General features: G+C 35.2%; 1 protein-coding gene across 4 annotated transcripts in view; it reads right to left on the bottom strand.

Moving 5' to 3' along the window:
• Positions 1-14,379, bottom strand: part of USP47 (ubiquitin specific peptidase 47) — a 110,677-nt gene that overhangs the window by 16,969 nt on the left and 79,329 nt on the right. For 3 of the 4 annotated variants that reach the window (XM_032853480.1, XM_032853482.1, XM_032853483.1), the window contains 8 exons: positions 12,953-13,120; positions 10,719-10,850; positions 10,213-10,289; positions 9,607-9,662; positions 7,328-7,440; positions 5,603-5,707; positions 3,024-3,231; positions 1,022-1,137 (listed from right to left, as the gene is read on the bottom strand). In XM_032853480.1, coding sequence (XP_032709371.1) covers positions 1,022-1,137; positions 3,024-3,231; positions 5,603-5,707; positions 7,328-7,440; positions 9,607-9,662; positions 10,213-10,289; positions 10,719-10,850; positions 12,953-13,120 — 975 coding nt within the window. The remainder of the gene's footprint in view (positions 1-1,021; positions 1,138-3,023; positions 3,232-5,602; positions 5,708-7,327; positions 7,441-9,606; positions 9,663-10,212; positions 10,290-10,718; positions 10,851-12,952; positions 13,121-14,379) is intronic. The other variant, XM_032853481.1, reaches the window with a different exon arrangement.

The raw sequence follows: 14,379 nt of genomic DNA, 5'->3' as shown, positions 1-14,379 counted from the left end.
ATAACCCTGTTAAAGTAGGCATTAAAAAACTTCAGATGAGATAAAAGACAATATTGCCATAAAATGAATGACTGGAAAATGGATCAACTTCTTGTTGCTATTACTGAACAATTTCCACTACACCAAGGCATCTGACCCTAAGGCTTTAGAACCCTAAACAATTTTACCAATGTTTGTGTGCTCAGTGTTTTATAGAGTACAGTATAACCATTTTATTTGGAGTGGACTAGTTTTTTGTCCAAGGAAATTTGAATGTTTTCATCATACTTTTCCAGCCCCAAAATTCTGAATGAGTCTATGTTCTTTATCACTAACTCACTGAATGTGGTCAATATTTAACTCATCATTTTCCCTGTCAAATCTGCTCCCCCACCCTACTCTTCTATTTCTATCACTAGATCACTATGCCTTTGCGGTTACTCAAGCGTGCAACTCCCCAAGTCATCTGTGCTCCTTCCTGCCTTACTCCAACCAATCATAAGTCTGGCAGATTCTATTTATAGAATCATCTTAACAATCTAAACCTTCTCTCATTTCTGGTCCTATGCCTTCACCTGAGTTATTTCAACACCTTCCTCATCTACATTCCTGTCTCCCCCTCTATCCATGTGGAATACCAGTCTAGTGCCACCAGACTTAACCATTCTACAGCAGAGCTCTCATCATACCACTGCTGTGCTTAGGAAAACAAACAAATATCCTACTTCCTATTGCCTACATCAAATACAATAGTGTTTAGTACTTAAAGACCCTCCATGAAATAAACCACCTTTTCTTTCTAGGCAGGTACTTGACAGAGAGCCAGCCAAACACATGTGCCCTTGCTATGTGCACTTGCCTCACACATCCTCACCTCCATACTGTGGTCAATTGATGTCTTCCGCTCAAAGTGTCCTTCTCTTCTAACTAAACTTGCCTCCTGCCAGTAAAAATCAGTTCCTATACCTTACTCAAACCATCACATGATGCTTTGTACAGAGCAGGCACTCAAAAATACTCCCTGGCCTATTTTAAAACTTACCTTTGAAATAAGTTGTTTGAACTCTGTGACTGTTTGATTTAAGTAAGCACGAACGGTGACAGGAGCAGCTACAGATTCTGCCTTAAGATCAACAACATGAACTTTCACCATCACTTCTGTCCCATTTGAAAAACATAAAAACATAACTGCAGGTTATTTTCAAAAATACCTTTCACATGAGCACTGCACTTTTTATGTGTTTCCAATAGATGGCAAAGATAACATTTTTCTAATTATCAAGATGGTAAACATACAATGTTATACATGTATATAATACAAGTTAAAATTATTCTTTCACAATTTGTCACATTACAAACATCTGCAAAGAAATGGAAATGAAGCTTATGAAAATGTTCTCTCGACATCTCTTTTTAAAACAGTGACAACAATCAAAATATGATTTTTAAAAAATACATGCTTTGTTTCCTTGTAAAACGTAATACACTGTAAAGCTTATCAAGCGTATTAAAAATATCCAAAGTTCCAAAGTACAAACCCAAACCACAACACTAAATAAATAGAAACAGAGAAAGCAAAACAAATTCTAAAGGGGACACAGCAGCCCTACTTGCTTTTGAACAACCTTCATTATACCACTCAAGACCTTGTTCATAATTAAAGACTTCCTCTCTTCAAAATATTCTCTACATTCTACAGAAAATTCTACTGCTTTGGTTTACATGGTTTGTTTTTTTTTTTCACTTAAATTCTTCATATTACAATATAACCCTATGTCTTCCTCTTCTGTTTTCAGATTATATATAACTAAACTTTTAGTCACTAGAAAAACAAATGATCTTCGAACACTATGGTTATTCTCTGCCTTAACTGTTTTAATTTCTTTTATGACGTATACATAAATCCTCAGTTTTTTCCCTAAGTTCCTAATCTAAATCTGACAAAATATTCTGCTAAAATCTTTATTACTAATGAGCAGAGAGTACTTTATCTGTAAGTTTAACAATCCACACACAGACTTAGAGATTTCTTGTTAAAAAGTGGTTTCGTTCCTGATTTGTGTTACACTTTAATCATAATTTTTGCTATCTAGCCCAAAAATAATCTGCAAGGAAATGCTCCAAAGGAACTCCTTACAAACAGAGCAGAGTCTGACTGATGGAGCCCTTAAAAGAATGCCATACTTAATGTACTTTGAAAAGAGATGCTTTGAAAAAAATTTTTTTAAAAAGAGAGGTATATAGAATCCACAGAGGAAAGGTATTTAGAAGAGTAGAAGAAGGTTTTGTAAGTTCAATTTTTAGGAATAAAAGAAGAAAACATAAGTCTGAATTCCAATTATAATCGATGCAAGGGATTTAGGGTCACAACAATAGTAAGAATTCTCCAAGATTATTTAAACACTTTGTCCCTCATTTGTTACAGTTTACATTTAGTGATTATTGGAAGAGTTTAGACATGTAACTCTCTTTAAGTCCTACCCTGGGTATAGGTAGGGGCATGGTATTCTGCTTTCCAGGTCAGTCTCAAACAAACAAAGTAACTCCCAAGATACTGAGGAATGTGATATATTAAATGAAGACAGAAAAAGCTGAAGTCCCTGGGACCGGTAGAAATGGAGAGGATGAAGAAAAATAAAGAGTGTTGGCAGTGATACTTATAAAACCACCTCTTCAAGGAGACTCTGAAAAATAGACTATTTCTGAGACTTTACGGGAATATACTTTTTGGGGACCAGGATCTCCTCTGTAAGTAGAAGGAGTAGGGAACAGGAGGAGAGAAAGGAGGATGATTCAGCACTTAAAGAGGAAAGTCCCACTGAAAACTACAAGCTTAAAAAACCCCTATTTTAAAAAATTTTGTGTATATAGCTCTTTGAAAGTAATCTAGAACGTAATCACAAGCTTGTTGCTTAACCTATCAAAATTATTCTGCATCTCAAGAATATATAAAAATTTAAAATTAAATTCATTTCTATTAACAAAAAACCTTCTCATGAAAATTTTAAGTTCGGTACAACTCAAAATGCCATAAAATTCTTTACCTCCAGGTTTATAAGATTGGAAAACTTGATCAGGCTTTCTCGTCTCCAACAGCAGATCAAACATGTATGTTGACTTGACTCCTCCTAGCAGAAGTCCCATAGGTGTATCTTCTTCTCCTTCATACGATCGTTCAAGATAATCATGAAACTCGTCATATTTAACAAGGCGACAGCAATCCATGGGTATGACCTCTTCTAAATCCATCATCTAAAAGAAAATGACACCCAAGAAAAGAGAAAAAAATATGCATGGTATTTTAGTCTGATGTGTAATTGCACTACCAATACACCCAAACAAACAATAAAATCCTAGATTTATGATTTGCATCAGAGCTCAAAGACATCAAAGTTAAAGGTACAACGTCAATGCTGTTTTTAAGTAACCATTATTTCATTATCCCCCGAATCATACAACTTACGCACCATCAAATTTTAAAGATATTTCTGGTTTTAAAGAAAGTTAACATTCTAAACTTCAGACGGACTCAAAATCAATGTAATATAAGCTGTTGCTCTATAATCGTTATGTTGGAACCTCAGGGAGAACGACCAGTGAGAGTATGTGGCTTCTGTTTATGAATCCAATCTGGAGAAGAACTGGTGTCTGACATGTTTGGGTCTGACCCTCTTGCTAAGGGTAGGGGGAGAGCATGCCTTGCAGAGTCACCACAGAGGCCACAGCTCCTTATAATTACATAAATAAATATAAACAGAGAAAACAAAACAAATTCTAAAGAGGACACAGCAGCCCTACCTGCTTTTGAATAACCTTCTAGCTGCCCCGTGCAGGTAGCTCCCTTTCCAGATCAGCCTCCCCAGTACCTACAGCTCAGGGCACAGGAATTTCTGTCACAAATTTCCCTCTAACTCATGTCACTGGTAGATGGTGTACTCTGGACACAACATCTCTTCAGTGAGAAATGAACTGCCTGGAGACACACAGGATTACTTCAAAGTATTTCATACTTATCTAAGGTTTGTAATTATGACTTTCAAGAAAAACAGTAAACCTTGGTGTGTGTCCCCACTGACCTCTATTCACTCTTCAACTCTCCCCAAAGTTAGAACTCTCCTTCTGGTACATAAAACTGATTTATTTCTCTCTTCTGTTTGTTTGATTCTTTATACTTATGAACTTTTACTTCCTATTTTTTTTAAAGATTATATTTATTTATTTGACAGAGAAGTCCCAAGTAGGCAGAGAGGCAGACAGAGGGCGAGAGGGAAGCAGGTTCCCTGCTGAGCAGAGAGCCGGATGTGGGGCTCAATCCCAGGACCCTGAGATCATGACCTGAGCTAAAGGCAGAGGCTTAACCCACTGAGCCACCCAGGCACCCCTTACTTCCTATTTTTAAGACATTTTTTATCCTTCCTGCATTAAAAACTGCTGGAATATAAACTACCGTTAGTGTTATCACTGATCATAAAACTGTTTAGGTAAGATGTTTTCTCCATTTTAGTCTGATTTGGTTTCCCTACTGTTTGCAAAGATGATGCTTGGAGTCCAACACTGTCTTTAAAGGATTTTTACTTTTAATAAGGTAAATCCAGAACCATCCATCCATTTTACTGTTTGGTCATTCATTTACTTATCCACATACCCATCCAAATTTTGATTCTCCTGCATACCAGGTAAAAGTATTGAAAATGTGATTGTGAGCCATACCCTTTTAAGTGTTTACAGTTCAAATGAGGACCAGTGGCATTAATTACAACAGTCACACAATCAAATGTGGATCACACTTTGAGAAATGTCTGTTATCTTGTGTACTATTTTTAGTTCTCTCATTGGTTCTATATATAAATTATAAATGAAATGACACGATTTTTTCTCTAATGACTTTCAGTTCAGTGTTAATATTTATATGGAAAGGGCAAAAATATTTTTAATTTGTTAAGTATAACAGATGACATTTAGAACAATCTGATTAAAGAACGCTTCCCTTTCAATTCGACTTTCAAAACCCACTAACAACTTCCCATTATTCTTAGAATTGCAAACTTCTACTCATACAAGTCATACAAAGTCTCTAATTTGATATTATGCTATTCTCATTCAAGACAATCTGAACACAATGTCCCTTTTTTTCAGTTTTCTGATCATGCCCGCCACATCCCCATCTCAGTTTTTATATATGTTGTCATCTCTACTAAAATATTCTCCCCTAACTTCTGGCAAAGCTGTTTCCTTCTCATGGTTAACGTCTTAGGAGAAATAATCTCAATATACTACTGATTTACTTTATAACATCTAAACAGTAACATATTTGCAAATTGTAGAAGGTTCTCAATACATATCTTCTAAATGAATGAAAAGAACAAATATTTTTGTTTCTAATTCTAATTCTTGTTCTACAAAACTGAACTGGCTTTCAGAATGAGCAGTTCCTCAAACTCCACTGAGTATGGTCCATAGGAGAGGTGTAAACTACACCTCTGAGAGAGACAGATGCCATCAATGGGCTATCAACATGACTGCAAATGCTTGTATTACTACTGATTCTAATAACAATTTTGAAAAAGATGTTAATATTGTTATCTGAGATGTAGATACTGTCCAACAGTGCAATTAAACATACCTTATAAGCCATCTCTACTGCTTCCTTTAATGTCTTATCCTTATGAACCTCCAATTTATTCTCCATCATTACTTGTTTCACAGGATGCAAACAGAATAATTTTATCTAGAAAATGTAAAATAGCATCACCTCAGCAGGTCATGAATCAAAACGTAATTCTTTTGCACACAGCATTTTTTCCCCTAATAGTCAAAATATTGCAATTTTTAAAAGATTCATTTCTTTTAGAGAGAGGGTGACAGAGTGACAGAGAGAGTATGTGAGAGAGCAGGAGCGAGTGAGCAGGGAAGGGGCAGAGGGAAGGAGAGAATCTCCAGCAGTCTCCCAGCTGAGTGCAGAGCCCAACACAGAGCTTGACCCCACAACCCTGAGATCACAACCAGAGCTGAAATTAACAGTAAGCTGTTCAATCAATTGAGCCACCCAGGCACCATAAAATATTGTAAATTTTTAAAAAAGATTTTATTTATTTGAGAGTGAGCAAGCGAGAAAGAGAGAGAGGAGGAGCAGGGGGAGAGGCAGAGGGAAAGGGAGAAGCAGACTCCCTGCTGAGCAGGGAACCTGAAGTGGGGCTCGATCCTGGAACTCTGGGATCATGACCTAAGCCAAAGGCAGACACTTAAATGACTGAGCTACCCAGGTGCCCCAAATATTGTAATTTTTAAAAAACATAATTGAGATCATTCTCCCCTATGTCTATTTTTCTTAGTAATTGACAGTGACGATCTCTCCCAAAAAAAGAATTCAAAAACATTAATTGTAACAACTGTACTTTTCTTGATAAGCATGTATCACAATTTAAATAATCATTCTTCTACTGCTATACTATACACTGTTGTTTCAAATTTTTCTCTAATTTGGAAGATATCGTGATAAATGTCCTTGTGGTCAAAATTTTTACAGCATGCATGGTTATCTCATTAGGTATTTCCTTAAGAGAATTATATAAAAATACATAAATTTGCTTAAGGCTCTTGATAAATTTTACTCAGTTTCTATGCAATAAGGTCTTTACCAGTTTATTATTCTATAGCAGAATGTGACAATGTTCATATCATTGTAACCTTACCAGCACTTAGTATTATTACTATATGTTAGTGGGGTTTTTTGTTTTGTTTTGTTTTTAAAGATTGTATTTATTTATTTGACAGAGAGAGAGATCACAAGTAGGCAGAGAGGCACGCAGGGAGAGAGAGGAGGAAGCAGGCTCCCTGCTGAGCAGAGAGCCCGATGCAGGGCTTGATCCCAGGACCCTGAGATCATGACCTAAGCCGAAGGCAGAGGCTTAACCCAAGGAGCCACCCAGGTGCCCCTATGTTAGTGTTTTTTGGTTTTTTAAAGATTTTATTTATTTATTTGACAGAGAGAGAGAGAGAGAGATCAAAAGTAGACAGAGAGGCAGGCAGAGAGAGAGGGAGAAACAGGCCTCCCGCCGAGCAGAGAGCCCAATGCAGGGCTCGATCCCAGGACCCTGAGATCACAACCCGAGCCGAAGGCAGAGGTTTAACCAACTGAGCCATCGAGGCGCCCCCCGCCCCATGTTAGTGCTTTTCAATGCACAAAATAAAACCATACCTCACCTCAGTAATATAGGTGGTTACATTGCTTAATGATCATGATAGCATAACTGTCTACAGAATCAATCCAATGAGTATGTCATGAGAATTGCAGTCAAGCAAACTTCAATAGCACTTTTTAATTAAAAGTAAAATTATGAAATCTAACCTTGCATGTATTGCGCTCAATTTCTCGTTGCCTTTTTTCTTGTTCTTCTAATTCTCTTTCTCTCTGCACCAAGTTTTTAATATGTTCTGGATATTCATCTACTTCTAGAAATTCTATTGTAATAAAAACAGGGCAAGACAGAGTCATTGGAAATTGATCTTCCTTTACTTAATTTTATTCTATTATGTGCCCATAGTATATACTTCCACAACAGTTCTCATCAAAATATATCTCAATTACACCAGTCTCTCAACTTGGAACATCAGCTTCTTGCAGACAAGGGTGAAGAGGTAGTTGATAATGGCATATGATTAGGCCTCATATTTTAAAAAGTCATATATTTAATCCATATTATCTCTTGGTTCTACAAAAACTCTAACATGTAGATTAAGACTTCTAGAATGAAAAGCCTCTCTGAAACTTGGAAATAAAATCATTTCTGATTTCAAACTGTGCTATCACCAACAAACCATGTGACCGAGGGCAAGTTTACTTGTCCAGACCTCAATTTCTTCAGCTTATTAGCAGCACGTAACCCACAGAGTAACTACCTGGGATATAATAAAATGTAATATAAATGCTGTTGCTACTGCTACTACTACAATGGTATTTATTTATTATTACTAATATACTCATCTTTTCTTTGTTCTCAAAGCAATCTTTAGCTACCATCTATTTGCAGAATTTTATATGCAACTCAAAATATTAAAAGTGACAATATGAGATTCTAACACTATTTAGTAAACCAATGATTACTAGGCATTAAATAAGGAGAAATATATATATAAATATGTATATATAGAGAGATTATATATATAAATATGTGTGTGTGTATATATATATATAAATATATATATAAAATCACATCCCTGTGAAAGTCAAAATCCACTATTCTAGAAATGAGCTGTAACTGCAAAAATATTCCATATCATACACAGAGTGCCCTCTGGTGCTTCATCACAAAACTACAGTTTAGGGGAGTAGATTAAGAAAAACTGAGTTATTGTCCTAACGGAAACATCTCGAATGCTGGGTGCCACAGATACACAAACTACAAACCTGACTCTGCCTACACCTTAGACAAGTTAATCTTTGGGGTATTGTTTCTCTATCTGTAAAGTCAGAATGACTACTCTGAAATCTCTATTCTGAAATGATTTTGTTACAATTTTCTTTCACCTCCATTAATTCTACTGAGCAGCCACTATATGACAGACCCTGGACTCTGGGTTATCATTAGTGACAAGACAAATTAAGTCTTAAGCCTTGTACCAACTGAATTCACAATCTAATGAGGGTTTACAAAAATGTAAACAAAAACATTATGCTATCTGAAATAGATTTCACAGTAAGGTAGTTGCTAAACAAAGGAAATATGTTGAAATCAAGGGCAATGATTGTAAAAATTACGATAAGAATGTGAGCAACATATAATCTGTGTATGTATCTAAAGATACATTCACACAACCCTACTTATTTACAATACTGCTTCAGTTGGAGTCAGTGTTAAGAAAAAAGGGTAACTGCAATTTTTTAAATTAATAGTAAAAAAGAGAAAAAAAAAGACAAACCCTCATGCTGGTATATAGGATTATTTTGGGGGTTCTCAATATAATTGACATATAATAAAGGATGCAAACTAGAATCATAAAACTTTATTTGCTTTTTAAGCAAATAAGCACAATTAATTCTAGTTCTTGGAAACATTTCTAGAGTGGTAAGTCAGAAGTTTACTTCATTTGGGGTCCCTATTCAAAGCATTTACATACTAAAATACTCCAAAAACTTACAATTAAAAAAAAGCAGTAACAGCTAAATTTGAGTTTTTACTATGTATTAGACATGATGCTAAATCCTAAAAATGTTATCTCATTTAACTTTTCATTACAATCCTATAAAATACTGTAACTATCCCTGTTTCACAGATGTGGAAAGTAAGATTTAGAAAAGTTAAATAACTTGCTCTAGGCCATTTGGATGGCAAGTTAGGATCATTACACACGTCTGGGGGTTATCACTGAATATAATCTCACTGCAAATAAATATCCAACTTTTCTATATAGAGTAAGTTTTGTGTCTTAGTGTATGAAAAAAACATTTCAACTTTTTTCCAAGTGTTTTTACCACGTGGTATTATCTCATAACAGTCTTTATAATGAATTTTTCTAGGCATAAAAAAAACTTAACTGTCCTATCATTTAAAAGTAGTTCTCTGGGTTTGCAAAACTTGCAAAAGAAATTAGTACATATTAAAATCAAATAACTACATGTTAACATACTTGCATTTCGTGCTGGATCCTTCAGTCTATATATCAGCATATATGCATTTGTGGAGCTAGTAGAAATAGAAAAAAAATTAATGTCAACAAAAGGAGACTGTAAAGGTTCCACTTCCTAGCACCAAATATATATATATATATATATTTTTTTTAAAGTAGTTTTTTGTTGTTTCAAACAACTAGAAAACCATGTAACTTTTCATAGATTCAAACTTAAAATATTCCAGAAAACGAAAGGAGAATCTACTTTGCTCTTCCCGATGGAATTCTGAGAAGATTCCACATTTCCTCTTGGTAACACAGTTAAGTCTTCAAAAAACCTGTATCCTAGAACAATTACTACAGTTAAGTCAGGAGTCAGCACATTTCTTCTGGGCCATATTGTCTGTGTTGCAGTTACTTAATGGTTGTTGAGGGAAAAGATAAACACACAATACTTAAGTTTAACGGTGTTCCAATAAAACTTTATTTCCAAAAACTGGAGGCGGGCAGGGTTTGGTCCATGGGTTATAGTTTGCTGACCCCTGGGTTAAATCTCTTTAATGGTAAAAAATGTTGAAAAGCTGTAATTAATTTATAAAAAGTACAAATTAGGAAGTTATTTACCTTGCAAAAGCACTTGAGTAATATCCTCTGCTTCCTGAAGATCCACCATGTGTTTTCTTAATGTCCTCTTGGGTTATCTAAAAAGTTGTTATGTTATTTACCTTTCTGTAAAATCTGTAACACCATTATCTCTATGTCAACAAGTAAGCCTGTTTTTAACCTCAGACTTAAATGGGCCATACAATTACCAATTCACAAAATTTAATCAGAATCAGCGGCTACTACCAGCCAGTCAGTTCTAGTGCTCTTCACCAGGTAGCTCGCATGACGGCTCAGGGAAAAAAAAAAAAAACAAAAAGAAACTGGCATTCTGTCTCTTGAAACACCTGGCAAGCCTCAAACAAAACAAAACAAAACAAAAGAGGTAACAATGAAAACAAAGTAGGAAATTTACTGAAAGGAAAAGGAAAAACAAACTAAGTCTCCCATTTTTAATAAACATTGTTGTTGATCTGAAACACCCGTACTCCTGTCTCTGAGAATAATCTTAAGCAACCTGTCCTTACCCTGCTGACGTGCTGATCATTGAAGCTGTACCACTGTTCATCGCTGAATGACTTTATACAAGCATAGTAATGGCCACCAGCAGCACTCCCTGAATGAACCATAACGGAGAAGAGCTCATAGATCAAGGAATTCTAAGGGGGGGAAAAAAAGTAACTCAGAGAAGGGGAAAAATATAAAATCCTTATTTGTATATTTCCTATTCTCTGTTAATACACAATAAAATAACATGTTAATTGTCTTAGATATCTATTGTAGGTAGCTAAGGTATCCTCTAAGATAATTAAAATGGAAAGTCACTACATCCATAGTTTTATATTATCACAGTTTCATTCAGTGCATTCCTTCACATTTTAATTATGTTATAACCTCTGGAACTATGCATATCTGAAAAACAGTGTTATTTATGTAAAAAGAAAATAATAGTTTGAAATTTTATCTATTTATTTATTTTAAAGATTTTATTTTTTTGACAGAGAGAGAGAGATATCACAAGTAGGCAGAGAGGCAGGCAGAGAGAGAGGGGGAAGCAGGCTCCCCACTGCTCAGTGGGGAGAGCCCGATGCGGGGCTCAATCCCAGGACCCTGAAGATCATGACCTGAGCCAAAGGCAGAGGTTTAACCCACTGAGCCACCCAGGCACCCCAACAGTTTGAAATTTTAGAAGCAGGTACTAAATAGAAGACTGTTCTGGTATGTACAGGCAAGATCAAGGACTCCCAAATAACACAGCTGTTTTTATTCAAGCAAAATAATTCTATTTTCTTTGCAAAAGAGCTGAGTGATATAATGATTTAGAACATCTTCTAATGTATTTATGTAATATATGTGATACAGTGATCTCCTGATCTGTTATCTCTCAAGATGGGCTAAACATTAGAAAATCAATCTATGTAATACAGGCTAAAGAAGAAAAATTACATGATCCTATCAACTGACTCCAAAAAAGCATGTCACAAAATCCAATACCCATTAATAATAAAAATTCTCAACAAACTAGGAAGAGGAAGACCTCCTCAACTTGATAAAGAACACCTACCAAAAAACCCCTAGAACCAACAACAAACTTAATGGTAAGAAATAGAACACCTTCCCCCTGAGATTAGGAACAAGGCAAGAATGTCCTTTCTTACCACTCTTTTTTTTTTTTCTTTCTTACCACTCTTATTCAACCCTGTGTAAGAAGTCCTATGTAGTGTATGTAGTAAGACCAAAAAAATAAAATAAAACAAAATAAAAAAATAAAAAAATCGTTAATGTAGGAAAACAGGCAGGGAACGGTTTGCCAACCCATGCTTGAACACAACGCTTTTTAGATTAAGTTATAATGTATCCACTACATTATTCATTATATAGCAATTCATGATCATCTATCTGCCCTGAAACAGATAATTTTAAAAGGTAAAGACAATGATAGTGGTTGGAATAATGGTCTTGGTCTAAAAATAGATTAATGCAAGAGAAACTCCATTCTTAAATCTGTCTAAAAAAAACTATTTAATATGACTCTGCAAGACTTGAATTACTGATCAGTTTTCAGGCTAGTGATTCATAATTCACACATGCTGAAGACATCTGACCTGTAATTCTTCCCTCAATAAGGCAGATTATATGAATGTGAAAGAAATAGTTTGATAAAACCTTAAAAATCACTGACACGGTGACATAAAAGGTTTTTACAATAAAAATGATCAAATTTGGTAGTTGTCAAATTATAAATCATGGAACTATACCATTTTTTTAAATGCCTTAAGGGCTGCCATGGGGGAGGGGAGAGAGGCTGAGGGCTCTGGCTTTCCCCTATCTCTAAAGATCAGTTCTGTAACTATTTCATCATAAGGAGTTCACAGCCAAAATTTTTTAAATCAACAGATCTAGCCGAATACTTTCATTTTGCTTTATGAGAAAACTATGATAGAAGATTGAGAGGCCTGGTGCGACTTTAAAGGCAGAAGTGGTTTCCGGACCACTAGGCACCCTTTCCACACCACCACCGAGCTTGATTACATAGCTACAGTTCAGTCTCCCAGAAATTCATGCTCCTGCCTATAAGGACCTTTTCCTAAAATTTAATTATGATCACATATATGCATAAACACAGCTTTAAAAAAGTCTTCACTTTTCAAAAATTACTTCTCCTAAAGAGAATTTATTGGTCACAACAGCTATAGAATTAAACAGCAGCTTGGAGATTATTTTATTCTTTCAGCTAAAACCCACAAACTATAAAAGGTACCTTCTCAAGTCCAGGTTTTGAAATCTTTTCAGTTCCACTATTACTTTCAAGGCAGATCCCTTCATCGACACCATCATCATTCGAGAAATCATTGCTCATCTGATCACTGTGACAACTGCCTTCATTTTCTGCCCCACTGTCAGTGCAACTCTCAGTCTGAGGGGATTTCTTAATAAAACATAATTATTTACAATTATAAGCTAAGTAAAGGGAAAACATATAGTCAGTAATATTTTTTATCTACATGCTTTTTCATGTAAGTTCAGATATTATTAAGTATTTATTTTAAATAAATTTAATCTTCTGAGTCCTTAAATAAAATTATACCAAAACAGTGTATTTAAAAGCACCTCCATTAATGTCCCTAAAATTCAAAAACAATGAATTAGTGATTCAGAATTCTAATTAAACCCCATTTATGTTTATAGTTACAAAGTAACAATATAAATTACCATTTCCTTCACCCAAATCTATAAAAGCAGAGAACCTAAGTGCCAAAATGAGCTTTTGTTCTCAAATCCCAAAATCATATCATTTCTTTTCTTGAACAAAAAGTTCGATTTATCACTGTGCTATTATAGACAATTAGAAAGAAAAACGACATTGTACCTATCCTCAAGAACTTTATATTCTAGTGCACAAGGGGTGGAACTGTAACGACAAAAAAATCATCATACTCTTTCATGCTTTTAATATTTTTAAATCCTTCTCATGCCAATTTTATTTGAAGGAATCTACTTCCTAGAAATCCCCAAACAACTCCTTGCCCCCTTTTCCTTTAATATTTAATATACATACCTAAAAATGTTTTTATTTAAAAAGATTAAGAATTCTTCTCTAAGATGTCGGCTCTTACAAATTATACAGAATTTCCTAAATTAACCAAGCAATATATAATAATAAGCGCCAACATCCGCCAAAAACTTTGTTGTGGGGACTGCATCTAACATACAGTCCTAGTCCCTCAACAAAGTTTGGTTCAAAGTGAAAACCAACTCTAGAACTCTACACTAAGTCCAAAGAGCTCAATCCTGACATTCCTTTAGGCTGGAACATCTCTTCTCCCCACAAATAGATCCAGAACTTCCTAAAAGTTCCTGTCAAATTATATCTAGGTTTTCTTTATTTATAAAAGATCCCCTTTTACAAGGAATGTATATGGAAAATCAATTCAATACTGACTGATCTCTGTTGGTGTAGGAGTCCTGTAAAGACTCTACTCTGCTTTCCTTGCTGTTGTTGTTTTCTTTAAGATTTTATTTATTTATTTGAAAGACAGAGAGCGAGAGTGAGAGCATGAACTGGGGGAGAGGCAGATGGAGAGGGAGAAGCAGACTCCCCACTGAGCAGGGGCCCCAATGTGGTGCTCAATCCTAGGACCCTGGGATTACGACCTGAGCCGAAGGCAGACACTTAACAGACTGAGC

The sequence above is a fragment of the Lontra canadensis genome, unplaced genomic scaffold (assembly GCF_010015895.1).
Source record: "Lontra canadensis isolate GAN:19392208 unplaced genomic scaffold, GSC_riverotter_1.0 scaffold7, whole genome shotgun sequence".
Lineage (NCBI taxonomy): Eukaryota > Metazoa > Chordata > Mammalia > Carnivora > Mustelidae > Lontra > Lontra canadensis.
This window is presented reverse-complemented; position numbering and strand designations above follow the sequence as displayed.